The 26,572-nt window shown below is 37.4% G+C and overlaps 1 protein-coding gene across 1 annotated transcript in view; it reads left to right on the forward strand.

Moving 5' to 3' along the window:
• Positions 1-26,572, forward strand: part of alk (ALK receptor tyrosine kinase) — a 442,935-nt gene that overhangs the window by 227,399 nt on the left and 188,964 nt on the right. The window contains exon 4 of the mRNA XM_060879161.1: positions 2,113-2,268. Within this exon, the coding sequence (XP_060735144.1) occupies positions 2,113-2,268 (156 nt within the window). The remainder of the gene's footprint in view (positions 1-2,112; positions 2,269-26,572) is intronic.

Here is a 26,572-nt window from a genome sequence, read left to right on the forward strand (position 1 = left end):
GTCTTAGTGGGGAAAATGTGATGATATTTCCACAAATATCATCAACCTTACGTAGTTTCCAAATTTACCCATCAATCTCCGTAAAATCACTCAGCACCCGGTATCAGTATCCGTATGTCCATGTCAATCATCCATGTGGAAATAAAGATCAGTAGATTATTCAGATACCAGTTAATTCACCAGAAATCTCTGTGAGGTTTTGCATATCTGAGAACTCTTGTTCCATGTTAATTACTCATGTATTTTTACTTTTCACCTCTGCTCTTCGATTTGAATTGAATCGCCCTACATTGCTGTGCTTGTGTGATATTTGTCTTCTGCCTGGTTTTGATGGTGAGTTTTAGATTGCGAACAACTCACACCTAAACCCTTACAGTACGTCTCTGCTTTGTGACACCATGTTCACATGAATAGGAAAGATCTTGTGCTACAACAACAGCTCTGAACAATCTGAATAGATTTGTTGGCCTCATGGTCACGTGATTTTAACTTGAATTCAAACAGTCGGTACATTTTAATTTGTATTTATTTGTATTATCGAATAGAGAATGTAATTGTGTCTTTATCGATGATATGGAAGCCGTAAAGTACATGAGGACATGCTGTTGTAAGAAAGTAATCAACGCCAGGGTGGTGTGATGATTCCAACAAGAACAAGAGTTACAGTCATGGTCCAGAATGCTTTGTTCCTCTTATATCTTATTTTTTATCTTACATCTTATTTATTATAGAGTCTCTCCTTCACTAAACTTTTTTCTCTTTAGACGTTAATAAGTCAAAAAAAAAGAAAATGCAGTTACAAATAACCTGCCGTTATAAAGTCCTCCATGCTGATGAGTTGTCATTGTCTGAAAACTTAAAGTTATAAACCACGGGCACTGGAGACTTTACAGAAAACATCACCATATCATTGATTACCTACATTTTTAACATTTATTATTTTGTAGTGTACACACAAGTCCTTGTGTAAGCTGTTAGTATAGAATGTCAGGGATACTTAGAGGAAGAGGAAGAAGATACAAGTGCAGGATTTTATTGTCTGTTTTATTGTTTTATCACCTAAATAGAAAAATATACTAGGAAATACACAGAAGCTGGAACTTAATCATGGCTTCTGAGTGGAGAAACAGATCATGATAAAGATCAACATGATAAGATCATGTGACATTTATGGCATTGAGCTGAAACCCTTATCCTTATCAACTGAGGGCACTGATTGGCCCTTCGGGGTCAAAGGTCACGCAGTAGAGCAAGGCCTATGGGCTCATCAGTAGAAGTTTGGTGGTCTTGGGATTTGAACTCAAAACCTTCCAATCAGTAGTCCAGCATGTTCATCACTGAGCTTCCACTTTCCACTGCACCATTCATGCAGGGGTTGATCTGTAATGTAGTCTAGCACAGATCCAGCATAACCCTGTCATAAAACTGAGCACATGTTAAAAACATGTTGTATTATTTGTATTAAATTGTATTAATATTAATATAAAAAATATACTGCATGAGGTATTATTGTCAGAAATGCTGTTTTAGAAAATAAATCAAATCATTCTCACTAATTAGTATCAAGCACTGAATAAACACTGGGTTAAAAAGTTATTACTTAAAATATTGTAATAGTTATTAAAACAGTGTGTTTTGTGTCAGATCTTAAGTGGAGGGACAGGGGCTGGTGGGTCTCTATTAAATTCTGGGTGTTGGGTATCGCAGTGTAGTAAACACAAAACTCACCCTTGGGGTTCAGTTGCACACTTTATTTAACAGAAAGTTCGGAAAAACACTTTAAAAAAGATATCTGTGCGGTCCTGCTGGTCTGCTTCATTCTGGATCAACGTCCTTTTGTCCTTTGCAATTAGTCGCCTCACCAAAAGAACAGCAGTGTGATGAAGTCCCACAAGAGGACTGTTTATTATTACATTTTGTGCTGCAGTGGATTCCGGCTATAATATGAAATAGAGATGAAATATTCTGTAGCTCTGACATTGTCTATGGGTGATAAATAATGGATTTCAACTAATTTTGTGATTTTACCTTCCATCTCTCGTTTACTATTTCCGTGACTTGTCGCCATGATGAATGTTTCTTTCTTTCTTTCTCTTTTTTTTGTTCTGTCAGGTTTAGAGTGTTCCTCAAAGGGAAAATCATGCCTAGGAAAGACTGAAAGCTACCATGCAGAATTTGCATGGAGTCTAACATCAGCTGAGGATGTCTGGGCAGAGGACCATGGGGTCATGGACATGGCAAGAGGAAGTTCTCAGGGCTGGGAAGAAGGTAAGAGAGAAAAAAGATCTATTAGAATGCTAATGCGCCTTCAGTGTTCTACTTCATGAGATTTAAACCGCAGGGATTGAGCAGTGAATAATTGAGGAGGAATGCGCTTCACTAGTTGACTTAGTAGTGGAGATTAGAGTAGTTCACTTTCTAGGAATAATTTCATCTCCCCTCACAAAGCATGGAAGACATTATCAAACCCTAGATAAAGGTTTAATTAGGTGCCGTAGTACAGCTGCATAATCGAGACTGTGTGTGCAGTGTACTGTATGCGTCGGAGATAAGTATGTTAACAAAGCCTCATTAGATAGTCAGGTTGGAGAGAAGGTTTGGGGATTGCATGCTCTTCAGGCACCACTCATGCACTTCAAAGGAAAATAGAGCAATTCCTCTCTGTGTTAAATTCACTCACCTCTCACTGTTTCTCCCAGAGTGTTCTCCTGGTGCCCTTGCACACTCAGTGATGTGGGAAGAATCAGAAAACAGTGTTACACTATTCTACCGATCAACATGATAAACATCTAAAAGACATAAGACTATCTATCTATCTATCTATCTATCTATCTATCTATCTATCTATCTATCTATCTATCTGTCTGTCTGTCTGTCTGTCTGTCTGTCTGTCTGTCTATGAATATTTCTGCCTGCCTCTCTGTCTATCTATCTATCTATCTATCTATCTATCTATCTATCTATCTATCTATCTATCTGTCTGTCTGTCTGTCTCTGTCTGTCTGTCTGTCTGTCTGTCTATCTATCTATCTATCTATCTATCTATCTATCTATCTATCTATCTATCTGTCTGTCTGTCTGTCTGTCTGTCTATGAATATTTCTGCCCGTCTGTCTGTCTGTCTGTCTGTCTATCTATCTATCTATCTATCTATCTATCTATCTATCTATCTATCTATCTATCTATCTATCTATATTTTTGTCTATCTATCTATCTATCTATCTATCTATCTATCTATCTATCTATCTATCTATCTATCTATCTATCTGTCTGTCTGTCTGTCTGTCTATCCATCTATCTATCTATCTATCTATCTATCTATCTATCTATCTATCTATCTATCTATCTATCTATCTGTCTGTCTGTCTGTCTGTCTGTCTGTCTGTCTATGAATATTTCTGCCTGCCTCTCTGTCTATCTATCTATCTATCTATCTATCTATCTATCTATCTATCTATCTATCTATCTATCTATCTATCTATCTGTCTGTCTGTCTGTCTGTCTGTCTGTCTGTCTGCCTATCTATCTATCTATCTATCTATCTATCTATCTATCTATCTATCTATCTGTCTGTCTGTCTGTCTGTCTGTCTGTCTGTCTATGAATATTTCTGCCCGTCTGTCTGTCTGTCTATCTATCTATCTATCTATCTATCTATCTATCTATCTATCTATCTATCTATCTATCTATATTTTTGTCTATCTATCTATCTATCTATCTATCTATCTATCTATCTATCTGTCTGTCTGTCTGTCTATCCATCTATATTTATATCTATCTATCTATCTATCTATCTATCTATCTATCTATCTATCTATCTATATTTTTGTCTGTCTATCTATCTATCTATCTATCTATCTATCTATCTATCTATCTATCTATCTATCTATCTATCTATCTATCTATCTATCTAGACAATCAGCAGACAAAAAAATAGTGACAGACATTTTTCTTTTCTTATTATCTATTCCTTAGTCACACCAGTCTAATAAATGATCAGGTCCATGAGCAGTAACCTGGTACAACTAAGTTAATCATCTAAAAACTAGATGACTGAAACACATTCTTTCCTAAGAAGAGGAGAATTATTTTAAGCCTCTTGTTTTATCATACACAGCCCAGTCTGTAATCTCTCAGATGTGTGCAACAGCATTATAGACGCACCCTCGAGCAAAGGAAATTAAAATGTATATTCATATTCTCCACATTGTTGTGTGAGTTGTTGCTCGTTGAGCCTGCAGTGAACGACTCCTCCCAGGGCCTCCACATACATCTCGAGGTCCATTTACACACCAGAGGAAAAAGATGATAGGAAACTTGATGAATGTGAAGCACAGAAATGCCAGGACTATTTACCTTTTCTTAATTCTGCGGTTTTTCTGGACTGTGGTTTGTTGCCTGAATGTAATATGGAAGGTCTGGTGATAGTGGGATTGGGAGGGGAGTTTCCCCAAGCTTTATATGCCCTAATACAAACTAATTCATGCAAACAAGCCTCCATGATAATGTAGAACTAATTGTGAATAATAATAATAATAATAATAATAATAATAATAATAATAATAATAATAATAATAATAATAATAATAATAATAATAATAGCCATAATAATAATAATAATAATAATAATAATAATAATAATAATAATAATAATAATAATAATAATAATAATAATGTGTTGTCATGGGTTCAATATGAGACTATTTTTTCTTAAACCTTATAATCTGACTAGCAGAGTTAATTACCATTTGATAACTAATCCTAATCTTCAGTTCCTCCCTGTGGACTAACATTTATAGAATATTTACAGGTGAAACAATAAGAAACTATAAAATGCATTCAAAGCACAAACATATTGCAGTGATATTCCAGTCTCTGTTAGCACAACTCATGCAAAAGCCCTGAGGTCTTAATTATCTTTGTTCACTTTGTTAGTAGTACTGACTTTATTACCTAAATTTTATTTAATAACAAAACTAGCGAGTTAGCTTCGAAGTGCAGTTCGCTTGTTATTTTGTGAACTCACATGGTTAGCAAAGACAGGCTTTGTTTGCCTGTTGTTTGCCTGATGAACAATGTTAGCATCATTGTTTCGGCTTCTCTAAAGACACACAAGTTTTGCTAGAGTCAATATTTTGGCAATGTCTCAGAAAAGCACCAAATACACTATGTTTATTTAATATGTTAGCTACGTATCCTCACAGCTGCTCATAATTCTTAACTTAGCATTCAACAAAAAGCATTACATTGTCTCGTTACAGAATAAATGATGGTGTGATATCAATTAACACTTTATGCAAATGTAGTTAATGATCCAGTAAGTTTACAGAATGATAATGTTGTTGATGGAATTAGTGGTTTGTCATGTACCAAATATGGCGGTAACAAGAAGGTTTGGTGTCGATATTAAGACTGATGGGAGATTGTTTAACATTGAAATACATCCAAATGTCTTTTGAGTATTTTTTTCTCTTTATATTCACTTGCTACTTGTAATTCTTGCACCCTTCTGTGTAACTCGCACAGTGAGCTTCTATTTAATTAATTAATATATACTTATACATTGGCATACCTAATAAACTGGCACCTCAGGAGCATTAACTCTGGCATTTAACAGTTGGGAGCCAAATCTGGTAGCAAGATATATGGAACAGCAGTAGACAAAAATACAGAAAGTGCGTGGTCACAGTGAGAGGGAGTATGTAACCACAAGAGACAGGAAAAACACACTGAATGGTGATGAATCCAGTGATTAGGGAAAATAGCGAGAAAAAAAAAGCAGAGCAAATTTGTTTTCCTGACAGACATCTTGGTTTATATACAAAGCCATTTTACTTACACTTAGATATCATACGCATGATTGTCAAAAAAAAAAATGCTCAAATACAAGCAATTTGACACGTTTAGTGTGCGACTGTCTGAAATGATTTCCATGTGAAGCATCTGATCTGAGAAAACAGGCACAAACACAAACACTCAGGTGTCCATATTGTAACATTCTCTCACTCTGCAGGTTCCCGGTTTGTGCCAATTAGCTACATTATCATGCTTAGTGCTGGTAATGGCAGCCCTATAGAGTCTTAACCGGCTCTCTGCAATAGGATGAGTGGGAATCAGAAATGATGAAAGGATGGAACAGATGCAGGGGTCAATTATGGGGAATTAATTCCAGGACATCTCAGGGTTCTGGAGAGTGTTTATTCTGCAAGGTGATTGAACAGGTGGAAGGGAGGGACGCTGGCTTGTTTTGTTGCCAAATCTGAGGTTAAGGATATCTGCATCAAACAATTGCAGTGTAAATAACAGTGCATTGAAGCCAGGTAAGTGTGCATAGGGTGGATAAAAAAAAAAAGTTGTGGTAATGCTTGCCATTGTCTCTTTCTCACACCGGAGTTTAAAACCTGAGAAAAATGACTACAATTGTCTCTTTATTTCTTTCTTTTATTCCAGTATCCAGTTGCATGGGGCTAATTTGCACCCACTCGTATGTGAATTAGACTGAGAATGATTACACATTGATTTTTGATCATGCGTGTCGAGCCCAGAAGGCAGCAGATGGCTGATAAAAAGCATGGGAAGGTGAAGCATGAGAAGTTTGAGTGTCCTCTGCTTGCTGGCTTCATTTTATTTGCTGGCTTGACTTGGTGTGGTACTCTTCATGATTCCAGCCATGTACAGCTCTGCTCTAGGCTGTGAGAGTGTGTTTGTGTATGTGTATGTGCCCACATGCAGTGGTTTTTAAAGGGGTGAATGGAGTGAGCTCACCCTACCCAGAGATATCTGACAGACATGTGCTTGTAATAGTAATGACGGTTTTGCTGCTCAAGGTTTGGTAGGCAGAATTTCTACTTTCAGAATACAGGTTCAAATCCAAGGAATGAATTGTACATATTTAATTAATCCTTTATTAGTTTGCAGGCTTTTGTTTCCTTGATTCTCAGAATATATACAGTAAACATTTCCTGTATGAGGATTAGAAAAAATATAATTACATTCAAACTTATTAAATACCTCAGTGAAACACCTTGACATACCCTTCCAAACAGATTCATTCATTCATTTAGAGATATAATCTCATCCTGGGACATGGTTCTGCCCCAGGCACTTCCATACCTCTGACTTTAATCAGTAGAGCACTCCGTGAACATTACTCAGAAGGCCACATTCTTCAACTTGATGGATTCTCTCACCACTGGTGTTCAACAGCACATCTTTGGGTTGCAGAGGCAAGGGTTCTTGCAGCAGTGTCCTTGAATGAGGACATGAAGATGGCGCATCTGCAATATCACTTGGCACAAGGTAGAAATCTGTAAGACGTGGGAGTTCTCCAAGTTGTGATCTGATGATAAGAACTGCTCTTATTTTTACCCAAGTGCCTGAAACATATGACTTCAATTTACAAAATTTAACACTGACCTTTGGCTTAAGGTGCCCTGATACCAACTACACTTCTGAGGAAGCTTGGGTCTAGGACCTGGTAACCTTGGCCTTTTAAAGTATCTTTAGGATTCATTTTGTCTGACGACTTCCCTTAGAACTGTTCACCAAAGGTGTTCCTCTTGGGAAAATTAAACATTATGTTTCACCAACGTACAATATTAAGTAGAAGTTCAGTAGCAAATCTTTGTGTTGAGTCTGTTGGAAATCAACACCTGGCTTGTGCAAGCATATGTGCATGTTTCAGAATTATCTTGGATAATAAGATTCATGAATAATTTTCACTGATTTATATTCTATAGTGGCAGCTCTGAAGGTCTTACTGTAATGGTATTGTTCTTTAAGTGAAGTTTAAAGAAAAAGACTTGCTGTCTTGTTTGTTCTCTGACTCTCTCATGTGAGGAAATATTACAGACTAAGGACTTACAGACAGTAGTGTAGGATCTGGCTCCCTCTGCTGAACCCAGTCGACCTCTGGGCATAACCCGTCAACTCCTAAACCAACCAACATAACTCACAAATGAAATGGCAGAGACAGATGGCATTTAATAATAACAATAAGGATTCAATTATTTAAGTTAATCCTGTTATATGTCTAGCTGACATAGACCTGCAAGATTTTGAGGACACCGTGGATTAAACCGTTTAATTAAAGAGGTGGTAAAACACGATTTCACTTTTCTATCTTTAGCTAGTGTGTAATGTTCCTGTTTGAGCATAAACAACATCTTCAAAGTTACAACGTTCAAAGTTTTAAGCAAAGGGAGATATTTGCTTTTAAAGAAATCCATTTCTAAGGACTACAGCAAACGGCCGGTAAGGACTACACGACATTCCTCCAGGGTTGCTGACGTCACTAAGCCCGATATTTACATAAACCCCTCCTCTGGGAATATTAAATAAGACTACTGGTAAAGGTAAGGGGCGTGACGTTTCTGAAAAACGTGCACTAGGCGGTTAGCGAATCACAACACACTGGGCCACAGCTAACCAATCTAAGCCCATTGCTATTTTTGAGGCACTGGTTTCATAGAACCCGGAAACCATCAGACCATTTTACAAGGAGAGACAGAGCAGTGTAGAATAAAGGTAAAATATATGAAAAATAATGCAATTTTTAAAAAAACGAAGCATGAACACATGTTACAGTGCACCCCACAAACACAATCAAGCCTGTTTTACCACCCCTTTAATTAATTGATTGCTTTGATTTTCAACAGCCCTAAACACATCTTAAACCAATATTCATTTAGAGAGAAGAAAGATCATGTTTGTAATTGAAGGATCTGCCCAGTCATGCAACCTTAGACCAATTAAGATGCTTGGATATTTTTACATTTAAGATATACTGTACTTTTTGAGCATTTCCAAACAACTTTTTTTTGATGCTGTGCAAATGCAAATTTTAAGACTCTGTACAACTGCACAAAGTGTTCTGGATTTCCCTTAAAAGCAACTCGGAAGTGAAATGAAAAATTTAAGTAACTGCTGTTGACAAATTAAAGGTGGCACTGTTATGTTGTGGGTGCCAGGCAGGTTCAGATCCTCTTAAGAGGGAATAGTCAGCAAATCAATCTGTGATTAATTTTCCCTCATTCCCCCCAGTTTGGTCACTAGCCCACCACGTTTCCACCCACCAGGCAGATCTATATTTTCTAACAACAGCAACCAACTAGTGAGGGTCAAGGCAATCACATCCTTCCTCTAGGTCATGTCATCCCTGACATATCCTATGAACTTCTGCTCATACTGCATTGCATAACACACTCAGAGGAATGATCACTTTCATTCTATGATGAAACAAATATACCCTTATGATAGTTGCCTCCTCCATAATGGATTCAGCTCCAACCACAGGTCACCAAGGATCAAGAGATTCCCTAATGTGCCTCTGGCAGTATTTTTATTTTTTTTTTAGCTCAAACTCTTTGTTTGTATGTTTGTTTGTTATTGTCAACTGACAGGACTTTCCATCGACTCACATCCTCTCCAGATATATCTCCCATATCTTTAAAATGTTTGTGGGGTTGTTGAAAATCAAAATCAAGCATTGTCATTAAACAGTGTAGCTGAAATTTGAGGACATCTGTTGAAGACCTTGGAACATTGGCTGGCTCTGGCAATCAATGACTGCCATTGAAGGGATGTTGTGACTAATCATGCTAAAATGTGTTGACATTTAGACCAAAGGGTAGCTTTTTGACATTGCTTAAGGCAATGCTTTGACAGCTGCTTCTGATATATTTATGAAAAGTCTCATAAGTACAAGCTTATCTTTCTTGCTGGTCATGCTGTGCTTGGAATATAATGTCGCCATTTAAAAAAAGTGAACTTGTGCAAAAAAATGTGGAACATGCATTTTAGGCTGTCAGGTTTGTCTGAATCAATACTTGTGTAGAATGTCAAATTGGCACCTTTCTAAACTAGAACCATTTGAGCAGGGTTACATTTGTCAGGATAATTTGTGCATATCTTCTACCTTATAACTTTTCTCATATTGCATCAGAGGCTTATATCCAGCTTCTACCTTTCTTTCTGTGAGATCCAGTAGGCAAGAAGTAACTCATTTTAAAAGGCAGAGACGCGAGGCACACGCCGATTCTTTTGACTGCCGTTATCTGTGCAAATATTTACTCAGTCCAATCTGGCATGTAACGTCATTGCTAAGAGTTTTATATTTTGCCATTGAAAAAGCCTTAAGTATCTTGCACGAGCATAAGGTTAGTTTATGGCAGTATGGTGCCAAGCCAGGCTACATCTGGCTCCAATTCAGTCTTTTACTCTGTGTTTCCATCGCCAAGTGTTTCTGTACCATGCAGTTTGAAATGGATTCATCAAAATTGTTTACAGGTGGCCCTAGAAAGAACAGGCTGTATGTCAGGCTACCGTTCTCCAAAATAGACACTATAGGCAGTATTCAGACTTGGTTTACAGTAGGTATACATCATGAGGCGTTAACACAGATGGAACTGGATGGAGTTCAGCTATAGTTACAGAGCTGCATATTACCTGTACAGTTGCACACTGAGTTTGACAAAGACAGAGCCGGTGTCCAGATATGTACATGTTTGATCTTGAACCTTTGGGCTGTTAAAGAATAAAATAGCACTTTTAATGAATTAGATTAATGATTAGAATTAGAATGATTGAATTAGAGCCTGTCTATTGGAAGGGTTTTCTTTCTTTCTTTCTTTTATTGTGGATATCAGAGAAAAAAATCATCTTATTTGGAGACATTGGAATTCTTGTGAAACAAATTCTCCAGGGTAGAAACCATACGGTTAAATTAAATCAAATTTGCAATAATTAAATTGATAATAACTCAGGCTATATGTGTAGCAGTATATTGGCAATGTGTTAGTATACTATATATAATAGACTCCTATTAGATCTTTATTTGAATACTTGAATACAGATAATTTACTAAACTGAATGGGCCTCCAGATAATGAACTTTTAAGCCACTGCATGAATCAATTCGAAATATAAATGTAACTTTTCTTGAGTTAATACTGAGCTTAATTTGTAAGCTCTGAATATGGCCCATTATGTGCATAATTGGGTTAAGAATGAAAGCAACATCTGAAGAGATGGAGCTCTTTTTTATTTAATGATCTCACTGCACTGACGTGTCCAAATAGCAAGACCCAGTTGGAAAGTTCGATTTTTCTCAGGATGAATGAAATGATCTTGGAGTTGGAGTTCTACACATCTGAATATGCAGACCTCCTAATGTTATCCGAGTCATTTCTGATTTCTGAGATTGACATGACTTTATAATGTTGAGCAACTCTGGATTTTCTGGCATCAAAAATTCCAGAGTCAAGTTAATAAACTGAGCCATGCAATAAAACCAGGACTGTTAGACTAAGCTGATCCAACCCAAAACCCATCATGTTTTATAGCTGCAAAGGATGTTGCAACAGACATATCCTCCAAGCTGTGTGCTAAGACTTAATGACACGCTTGCTACTATGAGAGGGCTAGCATACCTGGAAATTAACACACTGTCGCTAAACGCAAGTTTGCCCACAGTGATGTGGAACCTAGGAAAATGGTAGCAATAAATAAATAAATAAATAAATAAATAAATAAATAAATAATTACATACATACATAAATAAATTTTATTAAAAAATAATTTTATTTTTTAATAAAAAATATCTTTCAACAGTACAAGTTGCTGAACAAATAATGCTATGCTGTACATTAAAATTACTAATAATTAAAACTATAATTTTTAAAAAGTTTTTTTTTTTTAATTTGGTCTAAACATCCACGGTGAACAAGGCAATGAATGTATAATATTATGTCTTGAAATAAGTTCTTGATTGTGTTACAGAAAATAAAATTTATTTTACTATTTATTTGCTAATGATTTTTTTTACAGAAATTTAATACATGTGCTTAGAGTTACTGTTAAGTTATAGAGGCAATGGGTTGGGTCGTATTATTCTCATTAAGCTATGAGAAATGCTTTCATATCAAGAAAATAGCAAGAAAGTTATTAATTTAAAGAATCGTTTGGTATTTTTCTGCCAACATACTAATTTGCATTTAATTCTTGTCTCGAATTTTGTCCTAAGTGTATGCATACTGTATCTGCATCTACCCACATCTGTAGTTCCGCCCATCTCCAGAGAGGGACGCTGTGTCTTCGTCAAGCCCATGTCTAGTTTTAAGTGTCTTAACAAAATAACTAGCATGAGTGAATACACAAACATGTCTGTATGCCGAATGGCTTTAACTACTCACTGCAGTGAAAGATAAATACCGCAATACCCCTAATTACAGACATGGTGTGTGTTTCAAAGAATAGAAAATAGATTTAATTTTTCTTATTGTCCGGACTGATGTAATTAAAATACATCTGGGCTCTGTCCAATTAGTGAGCATATACAGCTATTGCATATAAATATAATGTTTGTTTATGTGTGTGTGGGTGTGTGTATGTATGTGTGTGTAGTTATGCTGGGGTTATAAATCCACAGCGTTTTTTTTTTCATTTAATGCTTGGCAGACCACAGCATAGAAATGGGCAAGTCCATCATGTGCTTACTTCAGAACATGTTTGCATCATGTAGATCTTTTCTAGATGACTCCCTTTATTACATTTTCACTCCTGGACTGTAATGTTATAATCTCATGTGTTTTCATGTGCTTAGTTACAAGGCTGTCTCGTCATTACTTTACTTTACTATCTAAAATCATCATCTGTGTGGAACAGTAGCTTCAGTGCCAGCATTGTGACAATTCATTGCACTCTTTTCTTTTTTTCTTCAGAATATTATAATGATCTACCTGACGTTGGAACTGGGAGAATATGTTGCCAAGATTAGCTGCTTTGTCTGGATTAGACCTAAGTTCATGAGTGATTTACACAGGGAACACGAATGGATTATAATGGGAAACGATTATGGAGGTTAGTTTATGAAGATATTATGCTAGCTATAGGAAAATAAATTTTGCACATACAGTATGCTTGCACATGTACCGTAACAGTGTTACCAATTCTTACGTTTCTGTCATGAGCACGAGTACCTGTATGTGTAGGAAATGTACATCGAATGCTATGAAACTGTGAGACTGGGGCTGATTTCTTTCTGGACCTGAACCTAGATTCTTACAGCTTATCAGTGAGAGTCATGTCTCATGATTACACAAAGAGAAATTTGGGGTAATATCTTTAAGTATGCTTTTATGTTTAGCATACTAAACCACAACTAGCATACTGTTCACTATTTAGGGAAAACATGACAGGTACTTGTAGGATAGTAGGTCATTAACTCATTTTTCTATTTTTTATTTTTTTTTCCAGAGGGCACAACATGGGATTTGTGCCTGTTTGTTTGTGTCCAGGTTTAGCATTAAATGTCTTTATGTCACACTCAGAAGTAGTGCATTATGGCTCATATGAATGTAGACACTCTTTGTCTACATTCATATGAATGGCTTTGTTTTGTAAGTATTTAAGTAGTCAATATATTCATAGAAAAGCACCCCCCACCCACCCATCCACTTTCACATATAAGTTTCTATCTTCAAAGTAAATAGTGATGTCAAACCCATTTCTGCTCTCTGAGAAGTCCCAAGTGCTTGTTCATAAACATCTAAAACTTGAAGCTGTTATCTTTACCCATTCAAATTATGTGTAACATCATCCCAACAAAGGGAAAAACATCTCAAATCAAAAATCAAATCAAATCAAATTTTATTTGTCACATACACATACATATAGCGTACGACATGCAGTCAAATGCTTTATGCAACTGTCCGGTATATAAGCAAAAAAAAAAAAAGGAATGCAGTTTAGGATAAAAATAAACCAAAACCAAAAGGAGATAGATAAATAAAAAGTGTAAACTATATAAAAACTATAAAAAAAAAAACTATATAAAAAAAAAACAAAAAAAAACCCCAAAACTTTCATCTCTTTGGGCTTTCATCTCCCACTGATAGCCCACAGAGTCATGACTAATTTTACACTTTTAGACTTGCATTAATAAAATAATTCATTTGTTTATATTGATTGAAAATGTCCCATCAGTCTATTTTCATTGTACGGCTGTACTGGTGAAAATGGCTAACAGAAAGCAATTACAAATACAGTTGTCTAGTTGACTTCAGGTTTGGCCCATATCATTCTTACTAGGCAATCAATATCACCTCATGATATAATGCTTTTTTTGCTTACTCTTCACAAACCTTATTGTTTTATCATCAAGCTATTGCTTTGCACCTCTTCCATCTAAATACACAACCAGATGTCATTGGGCACTTGAGCTTTTCTTTTTAAAGCACAGCGACCCTGAGGCACAAATAGCCCACATAAAATCAGTTCCCTAGTGATTGACATCTTGTAAGTGTTGGTTTTCATCAAAATGATATTTTGACAGGCAACATTTTGTGAAAATGATTTTATTTTTTATTTTTTGGCAGGCAATGTTTTACAAAATAGATTGTGAAGAGTGTGAAGTTGCTAACTCTGCAAATGTTCTTCTGCCTCATACAAAAAAAAAAAAAAATCAAATTCATTGAATAAAACAGTTGTCTATACAAACACCTTAGCCTCTGACCGCTTACCGGTTAAACATCACTCTACACCATTCTTCAAACCTGGCAACCATGACTGTGTGTCATTATAATAGCTTAATCCTAGTCTGTCAGCTAGCAAAAACCTGTACGCTAACCTTCTTTCTGCATTTAGCCTATTTTATAAGCTGTTATCATTCTATATGAGTTCAGTTGGTAAGAAAGACAAAAATGTCATAAAGCTTATTGTTTATTGCCAAAGGTAAACTGCAAAAAAAAAAGTTCTTCCGAAGACTCATTGTAAAGAAGTTCTGTATTTTCTGCAGTAATATTGTATTATGCAAATCAGCATAATGTGATCTGAATGTGTTCTAGGAAAATATTTGCAGTTCTGTAAGATTACAGTGTAACAAATGACCTAGAGCTACTGCTGTGACTTTATTGTAATAACCAGTATCATTAACTTTACTGTAAATGGTGAGTCCGTATCGAATCGACCAGTGGGTGGACGACACCGTCATAGAATTTCTATAAGCAGGAGAACAAAAAGCTTCCCATTTTTTTAGCCAACTCACTTTCGCAATCATTTTAAAATTAGACCCAGTCTACTGTAAGTGTCACAAAAAATGATTTTCTTCTTATAACTCACAAATTATGCACGTTATGAAAATAATGTGCTTGTCTAAAAAGCCAAAAACGGACCAGCTGCCTCTTGCCTCAAAGGTCTTGTTGCTCCTCACACTGCTTCTCGCTCCATCAGATCTACCAGCACTGCTTGACTGGTCCATCCATCTCTCAGGGTAAGAGGTAGGTATACATCAAGACTCTTTTCTGTAATGGCACCGAGGTGGTGGAATGAACTTCCCCTAGATGCCCAAACAGTTGAGTCACTGGCTACCTCTTTCTAAAACACTTAAAATAGCACCTTTTCCCGTTTGTTTAATGTTGAACTGAGTTTTAGGTTGATGGTATCCAAATTCTGTATCCTAGTGAACCAGTGGTAATGTATTTATCAACAGAGAGCACTTGTGTATGTCGCTCTGGATAAGGGCATCTGCCAAATATCGTAAATGTAAATGTATGAAAATTATAAAATGTTAATTATTTCTCCTTGTTTATTTTAGGGATTAAACGTTCACAAAAATTTACGTTTTGTCAACCAGATGAATTGATTTCTTTACAATAGAGTAAGTCATTGCTGTATTCATACATTACAATACAGTGTGTCCCTCACTCTCTTAGGAACGTCTCTAAACCTATTAAAGCCTATTTGCGGCGCTCACTGTTTCGATGCCTCTGTTCTTTGTGTGTCTGTGTTGAACAAATCACACATGTAGACATCAGATCAGAGGAACTTCTAGCCCTTAAGCCTTTGTTCTCTCTCCAGGATTATGTACCATTCCAATATTACTTGTTGCCATTCCGAGAACAAAATGATTTGTCATTTGTGTTGAAAATCCATTGATGCAAATCCCCCCCCCCCCCCCCCCCACACACACACGCATGCACACACCCATGCTGCTCTCTTTCATTTTTTTTTTTTTTTACTATTGACTAGTCAAACTATATTTGCATGAGTTGCATGATTTTCAAAGGCTGCCTTTGTAAAATTCAGGTCTCCCTGGTGAGTCTTGTTTCCCTTAAGATGTGCGGTGCATGTTTAAGACGCTAGAACTAGAGGGCGCCTTGGGAGATGACGATGCTTATCCCTGAGCATGAATTGAAGTGAAAACACTATGTTTCACTTTGGACTTCTTTTAAGGGTGAGAAACTCTGGCCTTGGCCCAAGGGTAACATTTTTGGATTGACTCCCAGCCAGTCTATCATGTTCTGATGCTCAGGCGATAATAATGCTATTTAGAGAGTAGAGTGAGAGAACTCTCTGGCTTGAGCGATCTCACTGTACATATCATGACGCTGACTAATAAAGTGATGGAGCGTGTGATTAAGAGCAGATGAGTCTCGGGTCTGTGCAGACAATGCCAATGATTGAAGTTGTGCTTTTATTATATAGAAACTCTGTGCAAGACAGAAGAATTTTACGAAAGGTAAAAATATAATCCAATCGCTGATGTCTTAGTTGATACAATGCAATGACCTTTGTTAAGATTTGAATATAAACCGTATCTGCAATATTAGATTTGTTATTTTTGTATATGCAACATACACTTAATTAGGTTGGTGACAGATTGCGTCCATGTATCAGCCATGCCTTTCGTTTATCCGTAGGCTTATTCCTTCAAGTCGTTAATGTAATGTCAGTAAAATCTTATTACATGTTGATGTTTATAATTAACTTGATGTAGTAAGGTTTCTCAGAGTTGATATTTATAGTGAGAGGCAGAACTCAAAAGCCTACAGTAAATGCAGCATTAGAGTTATTAAAAGCAGCCCAGTAATCAGAGTAGGAGGTCCAATTCACAGGCAGACAGGGTCAACTTATGGCAATCTATAATCTGTAAATCAAATAAATAACCGAAGTAGACAAAACCAGGAAGTAGCAGAAACTAAGAGACAAGAAACAGTAAAATTATTCCTTTGCATATCCCAGTTTAATAGGAAGCATCAGAGCACATAGTCAGCCAAGGTACAGCACCCTGGATAAGAAAGTGTTAAGGGCCTCACTCAAGGACCCAAAAGTGGCAGCTTGGTGAAGCTGAGGCTTGAAACCCTAAACTTTCTTTATCAGTAAAACTGTCCCTACATCTGCCCTAACAGGTGAACACACTCAGAAAATACACCAATTACAGGAAATGATTAGAATAAAACCGTAAACATGTTAAATGGTAAAGAAAACAAAACATTACATTTACAGCATTTACATTTACTTATGGAGAGCGACTTACATAATCTCATTTTTATACAACTGAGCAATTGATGGTTAAGGGCCTTGCTCAGGGGCCCAGCAGTGGCAAACTGGTGGACTTGGGAATCAAACCCACAACCTTTTGATTTGTAGCCCAACACCTTAAACACTAGGCTACCACATGCCCAAAACACTCATTTTGCTCTGAATCACATTATACGAACGCTAGGAGATATTTCTAACAGACGTCTTGCCATATGCTATTATTTTGGTTCACCATCTCATCCTGTAATAATTAATCCTTCCTATTTGTCACTATGGATAATTGTTTCTGAGTTTATTCCAAGTTTTTTTGTAGCTGCTTTTGTTGAGAGAAGCAGAAGTTTGAAGCTTAATACTGTTTATGCTTGGCACAGGATGCAAAGCCCAAAACTGTCATTCACTGGAACTAAGAAAACTCCAAGAGACCAATTCAATGTAATAATAAAAAAAAAAATAGAAAAGTATTCCAATAATGTCTTTATTTCTGAACACATGAATTTAAGCTGTTTTACAAAAGTTAGACTGTCAGAAAATTGATTTTTGCTTCTTTGAACAAATGCTGTGTCAGTTAGCTGCATGGTCTGGACTTTATCAGCAATAATTTGAAGACGTTGGCAGGACGAAATTAGTGTTGGGTCTGTGGTGCACAACTATAAACTGTTGTAGAAAGGACATTATTTACATTTACATCATTTACTTTCCAGTGTCAGGGGGCACGATGGCTTAGTGGTTAGCACGTTCGCCTCACACCTCCAGGGTTGGGGGTTCGATTCCCGCCTCTGCCTTGTGTGTGTGGAGTTTGCATGTTCTCCCCGTGCCTCGGGGGTTTCCTCCGGGTACTCCGGTTTCCTCCCCCGGTCCAAAGACATGCATGGTAGGTTGATTGGCATCTCTGGAAAATTGTCCATAGTGTGTGATTGCGTGAGTGAATGAGAGTGTGTGTGCCCTGCGATGGGTTGGCACTCCGTCCAGGGTGTATCCTGCCTTGATGCCCGATGACGCCTGAGATAGGCACAAGGCTCCCCGTGACCCGAGGTAGTTCGGATAAGTGGTAGAAAATGAGTGAGAGTGAGTGAGACTTTCCAGTGTCACCCAAGTGAGGTTCCCTTCTGAGTCTGATTCTTCTCAAGGTTTCTTCCTCATATCTTCTCAGGGAGTTTTTCATTGCCCCCGTCGCCTCCGGCTTGCTCATTAGCGATAGGGCTAGATGTTAGAGATATATAGTAACTTAACTTTAACTTATGTTTTTATACTTCTGTAAAGCTGCTTTGAGACAATTTTAATTGTTGAATAAATTGAAATTAATTGAATTGAGTATTTTACTATTATGTTCAATCATAAAATATGCATACATTATTTTAAACATCTTTTTTGTTTGTTTTTTGAGTCTTTTTGTGAGTTGATTTGGATTCACTCACTCTGGGAATTTGTACTGTTCTAAAATGATGACGCTTGAGAAGAGAAGGAAAAAAAGCCTCAGAGCTTAGCCACTTAGCAAAGTTTGTTCTATTGTGCAGAAGACAATGTTTAATTTTCGAATGCCCTTGAATTTGCTTCTTTTCTTCATGATCTTGCTTTTAATTATTACATTCTCATATCATGTCAAGTTAGGAAGGAGCACTGCCAAATTTGAGCTTGTATTTGAATGTATGTGAAAAATCGTGCTAATAGCAAAATCATCAAAACAGAACACACGCCTGCAAACAATGACAAAAATAGACGTAATTTTGACAAAAAAAGGCTGGAAACAAAGTGATTTTGGAAGACGTTTGGAGCTCTTCATTGCATATTTGCAATTGATAACACATTCATGAAGCTTTGTTAATAAGTGGTGCGTATTAAAGTTGGTTGGCTTGAATGAGAGTTACTGATTAGTTTAATTGCAAATTTCTAATTCATTGTCTTCAAAGTTTGAACGAAGGATTTCCATCAGAGTCAGGTTTATTTTTCTCCCAAAGAAATATATAGACACTTATAATCTATATCCAACTTTACTGGGTTTTATGTGCCATTTTGTTCTTAACAGACCATATCAAATATTTCGTTCTAAAGTAATTGTATTGAAGAGAATAGATTAGATCTTTGAAATTGTCTCACTGTTTGTCTGGGTTATGAAGTGAATAAAGTGTTATGCATCATGCCCTCAAATATATTAGAGCAGCTTCACATCCAAAGTTTCATTTTGCAATATATCCAGACAGTTGTGATGGATCAAAAAAAATAAATATGAAGCAAAAGATCAGAAAATACTTTCATTTCAGGAGTTTCTAGGCATGTGTGTTGCAGCCAGGGAAAACCTTTCACACTGTGATATTAAGATTATAGAAAGTTCTGAAGTCTACAGACTTTGATGTAATTGGAGTTTTCTTTTCACATCTCTCAACACACGAAAGGAGAAGCTTTTAAATTCTGGCTGCACCCAAGAAGTTTCTTAGATGGCAATACACAGATGGGTTAATTTTAATTTGCATGCAGTAAATACTGATAAAAATGTTAATGAATAGAAATATAAAATAATTTCAATTTTCATTATGTAAGTCAGACTGGGACTATGCCCTGCCGGAGCACTAGGGGGCGTTGGCAGGTGTATTGTTGTGTCATCATGTGATTATGTCTTGAATGAGTTCACCTGTTTCCCATTACTCATAATTTAGTCGGTTATTTACATCCTTCCTCATATGTCGAATCATTGGCCACGTTCACACTGCAGGTAAAAGTGGCCCAAATCTGATTTTTTTGGGGTCAAGTGACCAGGTCAGACTTCTTCAGGAGTAGTGTGAACACTCAAATCTAGCCCAGGTCTGATTTTTTCAAATCAGATTCAGTCCACTTCCATATGTGGTCCTGGGTCAGACCCAAATCTGATTTTTTCCAATGTGGCTGCAGTGTGAACAACCAAGGCGGATTTGATGCGACTTTTACGTCAATCTACATCGACATTCGTTACAATTATGCGCCGGCGAGTACGCACACAAACGTGACTACGCCTACAGAATGGATCAAATAATCAAAAGTTGCCCTCGACATCCGAAAATTTTCAAAACACTGTGCTGCGATTACACAAACATTTAGAAAGAAAAGCGAAAATCCTTACAATACTTCCTCCATAACCTCGCCAACTTTAGCGCAACGGCGTGCTGCGTGTGACGTCATTGTTATTGTTCGTTTTCGCATGCGGGTCAGTTCGAAACAGCAAACAGTTCACACTGGTATCTGATATAGGCCACATTTTAAAAGGTAATGTGAACAGCCAAACAAAAAAATCAGATCTAAGCAAAATATCCGAATTGAGCATTAAGACTTGCAGTGTGAACGTGGCCATTGTTCACAACGTGTGCAATGTTTGCCATTGTGTGCTGTCGTATTTATGTTTTATTGCCATGTTTTAAGTAACTTTAGTTAGTAAAATTAAGTAACTAAGTTGACTTAGTTATGTCATGTGGTTTCTAAGTGTTTTTATTTTGGTTTCTATTATGTTAGATTAAATTAAGTCATATTTTGTTATGATTTTGTCTAATAAACCATGCACTGGGTCTGTTAAATCTACGCCATGCCATCACCGACTGGACAGTGTATTTTTAGGTATAATATATTCATTCCCTTTTTTATGGCATACAACCATAGCAAGCATGCAATATGTAAAATATCTGAAAGGTTCTTATTAATGCTGATGTTACCTCCGTTATTTAAATATCCATTCATTTTCTACCGCTTATCTGAACTACCTCGGGTCACGGGGAGCCTGTGCCTATCTCAGGCATCATCGGGCATCAAGGCAGGATACACCCTGGACGGAGTGCCAACCCATCGCAGGGCACACACACACTCTCATTCACTCACGCAATCACACACTACGGACAATTTTCCAGAGATGCCAATCAACCTACCATGCATGTCTTTGGACCGGGGGAGGAAACCAGAGTACCCGGAGGAAACCCCCGAGGCACGGGGAGAACATGCAAACTCCACACACACAAGGCGGAGGCGGGAATCGAACCCCCAACCCTGGAGGTGTGAGGCGAACGTACTAACCACTAAGCCACCGTGCCCCCTTATTTAAATATCTTAAATGAAATCTTTCGAACAGGATTATGTATATGTGACAGTAATAAAAGGCTTCTATTTACTTCTGCTACTACTCCAGATGCCACTACTTGTCCTGTTGGTCCCCTACAAACACAAATACTATTACTACTGATGCTGTTACTATTATTATTACTACTATTGCTTTTGCTACAGTACTTCTGTTAATTAAAATACTACTTTTGTTGTTTCTACAGCATTTAGTAGACAGCCTTATTAAGATTGTCTTACATTTATCTCATTTTTTTTTTTTTATAAAAATATGCAATTGAAGGTTTAGGGCCTTGTCCTGGTGGACCTGGGATTCGGAATTGGCAGAATTTGGCAGATGCTCTTATCCAGAGCGAATTACATCATCCTGTTTTATTTTTTTATACAGCTGAGCAATTGAGGGTTAAGGGCCTTGCTCAGGGGCCCAACAGTAGCAGCTTGGTGAACCTGGGATCAAACTCACAACCTTCCGATTGGTAGCCCAACATCTTAATCACTAGGCTGGTACATGCCCACCAAATATTACAACTGCTTCTACAATGTCTACTACTACTACTGGTACTACTACTGATACTGATACTGATACTGATACAGCTGGTGCTTCAGTTACTGATCACAATTTAAAGAAATCAGTAATTTAATAAGTAGTCACTGATTAACACAAAGAACTTTCTTCTGAAATTTATAAAAATCTTAATGTCAGTTACACTGGTAGCACCACTGGTGCTTCAATCGTACATATTTAGAAGAAATGTTAGGCTTTTATTTAAATAAATTACCAAGACCAGCTGACACGATGTCAGGCATTTAATGCGACTTCATATAAAACATAAACATAAAAAAATGTTTACTTCTCAGCCGTCGACTCCTCAGTCGTGCGTACGCTGAGACATATAAGAGGCAGTGGTTAAAAGGTTGCACAGTCAATCAGGCTCAATCTGGATCACACAGGATCAGAGCTAATCCTGCACAAACATCTCAGTCGCAGTTAGTCAGGAGGTCAAAACATTAGCAAATATATATCACTGAAGAACTGGCACTTTAAGCCTCTTATGGGGTTGCGTGACATGTTCTAACCAGTTCTGTCAGTTTAATATATTACCCATGGAAAATACATTATAAATGGTGGATTCATTATCAGTTTCTATATGTATTATGGCTAATTCCTAGAGTAATTCTCCTTATGTATTATTGATCAGTCTGGGAAAGTAAAGGAAAAAAAATTGAGATTGATTGAAAATAAGATAAGACGAGAGATGTGAATAGAGAGCAGACTACTCAATAGTGGAGTATACACAGGTTCAATGAAAGAGATTATTAGAAAGCCTTAAAGGTAGAAAAGAACACAAAGGGACAAGAGGCGCAAAAGTGTTGAACGAAGCGATTTCCAACACAAAAGACTTCCATTTGCTGTCAGCATTTAACCTGTCTCATTCATTTCAAATGTTATTTGCTGACATTTCTTCCATGCCAGTCTTATCGACCCTCATCTCACTCCAATACTCGATGTAAACATGCCTCCTGTTTTTGTTTTTTTGTTTTTTTTTTTCCTTTTTTTTTCCTGAATAACCCTGCTCCTCCTGGCAATACCAAGTGGGCTCCAAAGATCACTCATATTGCCGACGTTCTAGACATCTCGAGTGATTCGTCTGCTCCCCGGGACACTCAGGGACACATTCTTCCTCTTCAGGAAGTTATTAGCACTGTGTATAGCAGCAGCCTCATTTTTCCAGCTCAGTGAATATCTCTAAAAAAAAAAAAAAATCAGTGGAGGGAGAATGTGGATAACCTGGTTTGTGCGATGCTCAGAGAAGATGAATGCAGAAGATCCTGAGCTTTAATGGTCCTCGGTTGAATAATGTCTCTACTGTATGCTTCTTGATTCTTGTCTCCCTTTTGTTTTTTGGCTTTCCTTCTTCTTGTGAACTGTAGTTGCATCATCGATGAAAAAAAAAAAGAATAATTTCATAACTTTTTTTTAATACTGATACATAATGGAGGTTTCCAAAGAATTAGTTCAGAATTAAAGAAGGCAATTCCAAGTGTCTTGACTTGACAAGAGATTCCTTTCAATCCTGATTTGGCTTTCTGTGTGTTCGGGTCTTCCTGGGATGTCGTATTTACTAGTTGAGAAGTCGTAATTACAACACCAGGTGTTTTCATGTCACTTTCACTGGAGTGAGATGGAGTTAGAGCAAAAAAAATACAACAAGGATTTTTACATTACTTTGAAAAAATGAAAGAACAACGAATGCACATTAGATGTGTTTTGGTTTATAAAGCCACTGTAAACTTTATTGTTACATATAACAACTGTACAAAGCTGGCAAATGCCTGTATTGCAATAATTTGCTGCATGTACCAAACTCATAACGAATGAAATTAGCTCCTGAGATGACATTTAATTTGGTAAACAAATTTATCATCAACTATATACATTGCATTCATTGATTTCCGCATGTTTTCTGAGAGATATGCCCCCAATTCAGAAACTTGGAGCTAAAAGAAAATTCAGAATTTCCCACTAGTAATTTCGACTTTGTGATTATGCTTATTTGCATTCAACTTGTGAATACTATCTTTCTGATATAACTTGAGAGCACCAATTGTACCTCATGGCTATTTTCTCCAGCGAAGTACCTGTATCTCATGGCTTGGGTCTCGCAGGTCGAGCTAGCAGAGGCGGAAAAAAGAGACCATGTGTTTTGGTTTATAAAGCCACTGTAAACTTTATTGTTACATATAACAACTGTACAAAGCTGGCAAATGCCTGTATTGCAATAATTTGCTGCATGTACCAAACTCATAACGAATGAAATTAGCTCCTGAGATGACATTTAATTTGGTAAACAAATTTATCATCAACTATATACATTGCATTCATTGATTTCCGCATGTTTTCTGAGAGATATGCCCCCAATTCAGAAACTTGGAGCTAAAAGAAAATTCAGAATTTCCCACTAGTAATTTCGACTTTGTGATTATGCTTATTTGCATTCAACTTGTGAATACTATCTTTCTGATATAACTTGAGAGCACCAATTGTACCTCATGGCTATTTTCTCCAGCGAAGTACCTGTATCTCATGGCTTGGGTCTCGCAGGTCGAGTTAGCAGAGGCAGAACAAGAGACGGGTGATCCCCTTACTCTTGTCTCCTCTCCCAACTCGGATATCCCCACTTCAACTCGCTTCGTGATTTCTCCTGATCTGAACGCCGAATTATTATTGTCTTTATCGGACTCTTAGAAGCTTAATGTGGTGGGTTATTGATGAAGACGAACAATCAGTGGTGTCCATTCTGTTGAAGGCAACTTTGTGTGCTGTTGCTAAGCTGCTTGTTTTGCTGTATTTCCTGCCAAGCTCCTTTGCAGTGTGGCTCGAGTCCCACGTCTGTCGAAGCAGTGTGCCAACTTCAGTCATTTAGGTCACGTGTCGAGTTAGCGCAAGTCAAACAAGAGATGTGTGAATCTATATCTTTCATCCTTTCAGCTAAATCTAATGCCTCTGCTTTGCCTCCAGGAGTTCACTTTGCGATTTCTCACGACCAGGATGACGATACAGTGTTTAAAGAGGAGCAAGAAGCAGCATTGCCAGCACATTCTATGGTGCTTGAAGAGCACATACACATACTTCTGCAGAGATTAGCTTAGATTAACCTGATGAAAAGGTTAGCATTGTCCACCGCCACCTTCCACCTTTATGCAAGCATCTCCCATTTTTTCCAGACCTCCACACGGAGTTGTCGAGGTTGTAAAACAAATCTTATTCAGCCAGTTTGTTCTCCTTGAGCACTGTTAACTATTCAGCTAACCATTGTGGGCCTAGATGAACACAGGTACTGTATGCAGCAGTGCCTAGGGTTGAAGAGACACTTGCAAGAGATTGGCTGCATAGAGAAAGCCTGCACTCCCAGTGATGCAGGCCGCTTCGGCTCTATTAGGGAAGGCCAACATGACCGTACGACAAGACGGTGCACACAATCGCTGTTTTTTCAGGTGTACCAGGCTGACCTGTGAAAAGAGCTTGTCAAAGTTGAGGTTCTCACCAATGCGGTCTATACTCCTCCAAGCAACAGATTTATCCCTCCGTGCCACAAAGCAGGCAGCCCACACCATAAAAGAAAAAGACAAAACCTTTCTTTTAGATGCCCTGATTTCTCCTAAGGACCGCTTCTTCCGTTGCTGCACCGAAGAGAAACTACCAGAAGCTATTCCTTTGGGTCTGCTAGTCATAAGACCATTTGGCTCAGCAGCAGGCTTTTTTTGACCCCACAAACACATTTATTCTTTCTTATTTAATGAGGTGTTTAGTATTTAATTTCACTTAGTTTTATTATTAAATCCTTGTGCAGAGGTGCCAGAATATGATACACATTTTATATCTCCTGCTCCAGAATCCACAGTCGCACCTTTGTAACCTCATTTTTAGGGACCAGATTATACGATTATCTTTTCAGATTTTTTTTCTTCTCTAATGGTTTTCGAAATACTATCACTACCTAATTCTCTGAACATTTCAACATGTTTTTTTATGTTTTCTTTGAGAATATTGGCTTTAAAAGCTGTTCATGGGCCATTTCAGGATGCTAAAGACAGCCATGAAAGTTACATTTGATCTGATATTCTTGCATTCACACAGCCTTTATGATTGTTTGTGATACATGGATTGTAGCTGTGCAAAAAAACTGGAATGAATAAAGAAATAATGCTTGCTTCTACATACCCAGAACCCTGCTGTCAATAGATCTATGCTGGTCCTTCAGACCCTGCGATCGTCAAGAGCTCGCACGTGCCTTCCCTTTGAAGAGCGACAGAATTGCAATGTCAGTATCTGTATCAAGTTAATCGCTAATCACTGATTAGAGTTCAGAGCTTTTTGCTTGCTCCAGGATAATCCCATCGATCAGCAAGAGAGCAAGAGCATTTTCTGATTAAATTCTTAGACTCACTCAATGTTAGGAAGGGAGGATGTGTCTCCGTATCTGAGGAGGAATAATAAAGCTGTCATTACTTTTATGAACCAGACAAATGAATAGCTACCCGAAAAAGCTACATGAGGCTAAAGTTGTGACCCAAATCGCATACTTATGCACTATTCAGCAGCAAGAAAAAGTGCACAAAACAAAAAACACACTCAAGGCTCACAGCTTTGCTTATGATGAGGAGGAGGGGCTGGGATTCCA

This window comes from Tachysurus vachellii, chromosome 10, assembly GCF_030014155.1.
Source record: "Tachysurus vachellii isolate PV-2020 chromosome 10, HZAU_Pvac_v1, whole genome shotgun sequence".
Taxonomy (NCBI): domain Eukaryota; kingdom Metazoa; phylum Chordata; class Actinopteri; order Siluriformes; family Bagridae; genus Tachysurus; species Tachysurus vachellii.